Raw genomic sequence first — 1,262 nt, 5'->3', positions numbered from 1 at the left:
ACACACACACACACACACACACACACACACACACACACACACACACACACACACACACACACACGTTTGTTCTTGAACCCCGTGGGGACCTTCCATTGACTTCCATTCATTTTTTTTAGACTTTATATCCTAACCCTGACCATTTACGCTAAAATTAACCTCACAGCAACCCTAAAACCCTAAAACTAACTTAAACCTTGGTCCTAAACCTAACCCCACACCTGTAATTTGCATTTGGACCCATGGGGACCAATGCCAGGTCTCCACGATTCACTTCGGTCCCCACAAGGCTGTTTTTTTTTTTGCTTGTTTCTTTTTTTTGGGGGGGGGGGGATTATCATGACACGTAAAACATGATTTAAAAGCACTCATGAGTCTCCATAGAATGATCCAGATTATCTTCGTAGACCGACACAGTAGAGTGCTGTGTGAAAGGGTAAATGAGGACACAGATTGTAATGTGAAGAGCTTTCACTCTCCTGGTTGGACAGAAAGGAGCTATATAAGTACAGTGTGTTTACCATTTACCTGTAGGCCCACACCTCATGGTCCCTGCAAGTCCACCTGATGGTCTCACCCCTTTGTCCTCAGATTTGTCCTCATTGGACGATGTCTCGAGTCCTGCAGTCAGCATCCAGACTGAACTGGTTGTGGAGCAGATGAAGGAGAAACACAAGCAGGAGCTGCAGCAGCTCAACATCCAGCTGGAGACTCAGGTAACACTGTGACAGACTGCAAATGATCTGGTTTTAGATCGTTAATGACATGAACTAATCCGCTCCCTCAGATGAACTACTATGAACGGCAGCTGGAGATGATGAAGGACAGCATGGAGGTGGAGAGGAAGGACATATCTCAGGCCTTCAAGGTGACACAAATTTCAGATTCAGAAAACTTTATTCATCCTCGAGGAGCAACAAAAGCAACACACCTTTACTATAAATTAATTTAGATGAATCTGAAATGTGATTTAGTTTTCCATAAGATACATTTTCAAAGTAAAAGTCTGCAAATCAACCAACCAACCGACAAACCGAACAACCAAACCAAGAAATTGAAGAAATCCAATAAATAAGTCAAAGAAATTCAATAAATAAATCAAAGAAATCCAATAAATAAATGGAAGAAATCCTAAATCAGAAAAATCCAAAAAGGTAAATCAGAAAAATCCAAAAAGGTAAAATCGGAAAAACCCACGAGTAAAAAACGAGTAACAAAAATCAGAGAAATCCGACGAGAAAAAAAAATCATAAAAATACGAC

At 40.7% G+C, this 1,262-nt stretch overlaps 1 protein-coding gene across 1 annotated transcript in view; it reads left to right on the top strand.

Annotated features, from left to right (window-relative positions):
* Positions 1-1,262, top strand: part of ninl (ninein-like) — a 109,538-nt gene that overhangs the window by 76,722 nt on the left and 31,554 nt on the right. Inside the window, exons 15-16 of the mRNA XM_014023609.1 lie at positions 592-716; positions 788-868. Of these exons, the coding sequence (XP_013879063.1) occupies positions 592-716; positions 788-868 (206 nt within the window). The remainder of the gene's footprint in view (positions 1-591; positions 717-787; positions 869-1,262) is intronic.

Source organism: Austrofundulus limnaeus, unplaced genomic scaffold (genome assembly GCF_001266775.1).
Source record: "Austrofundulus limnaeus strain Quisiro unplaced genomic scaffold, Austrofundulus_limnaeus-1.0 Scaffold380, whole genome shotgun sequence".
In the NCBI taxonomy this organism is placed as follows: Eukaryota; Metazoa; Chordata; class Actinopteri; order Cyprinodontiformes; family Rivulidae; genus Austrofundulus; species Austrofundulus limnaeus.
The sequence above is the reverse complement of the archived record's forward strand: the minus strand, read 5'-3'. Positions and strand labels throughout refer to the sequence as shown.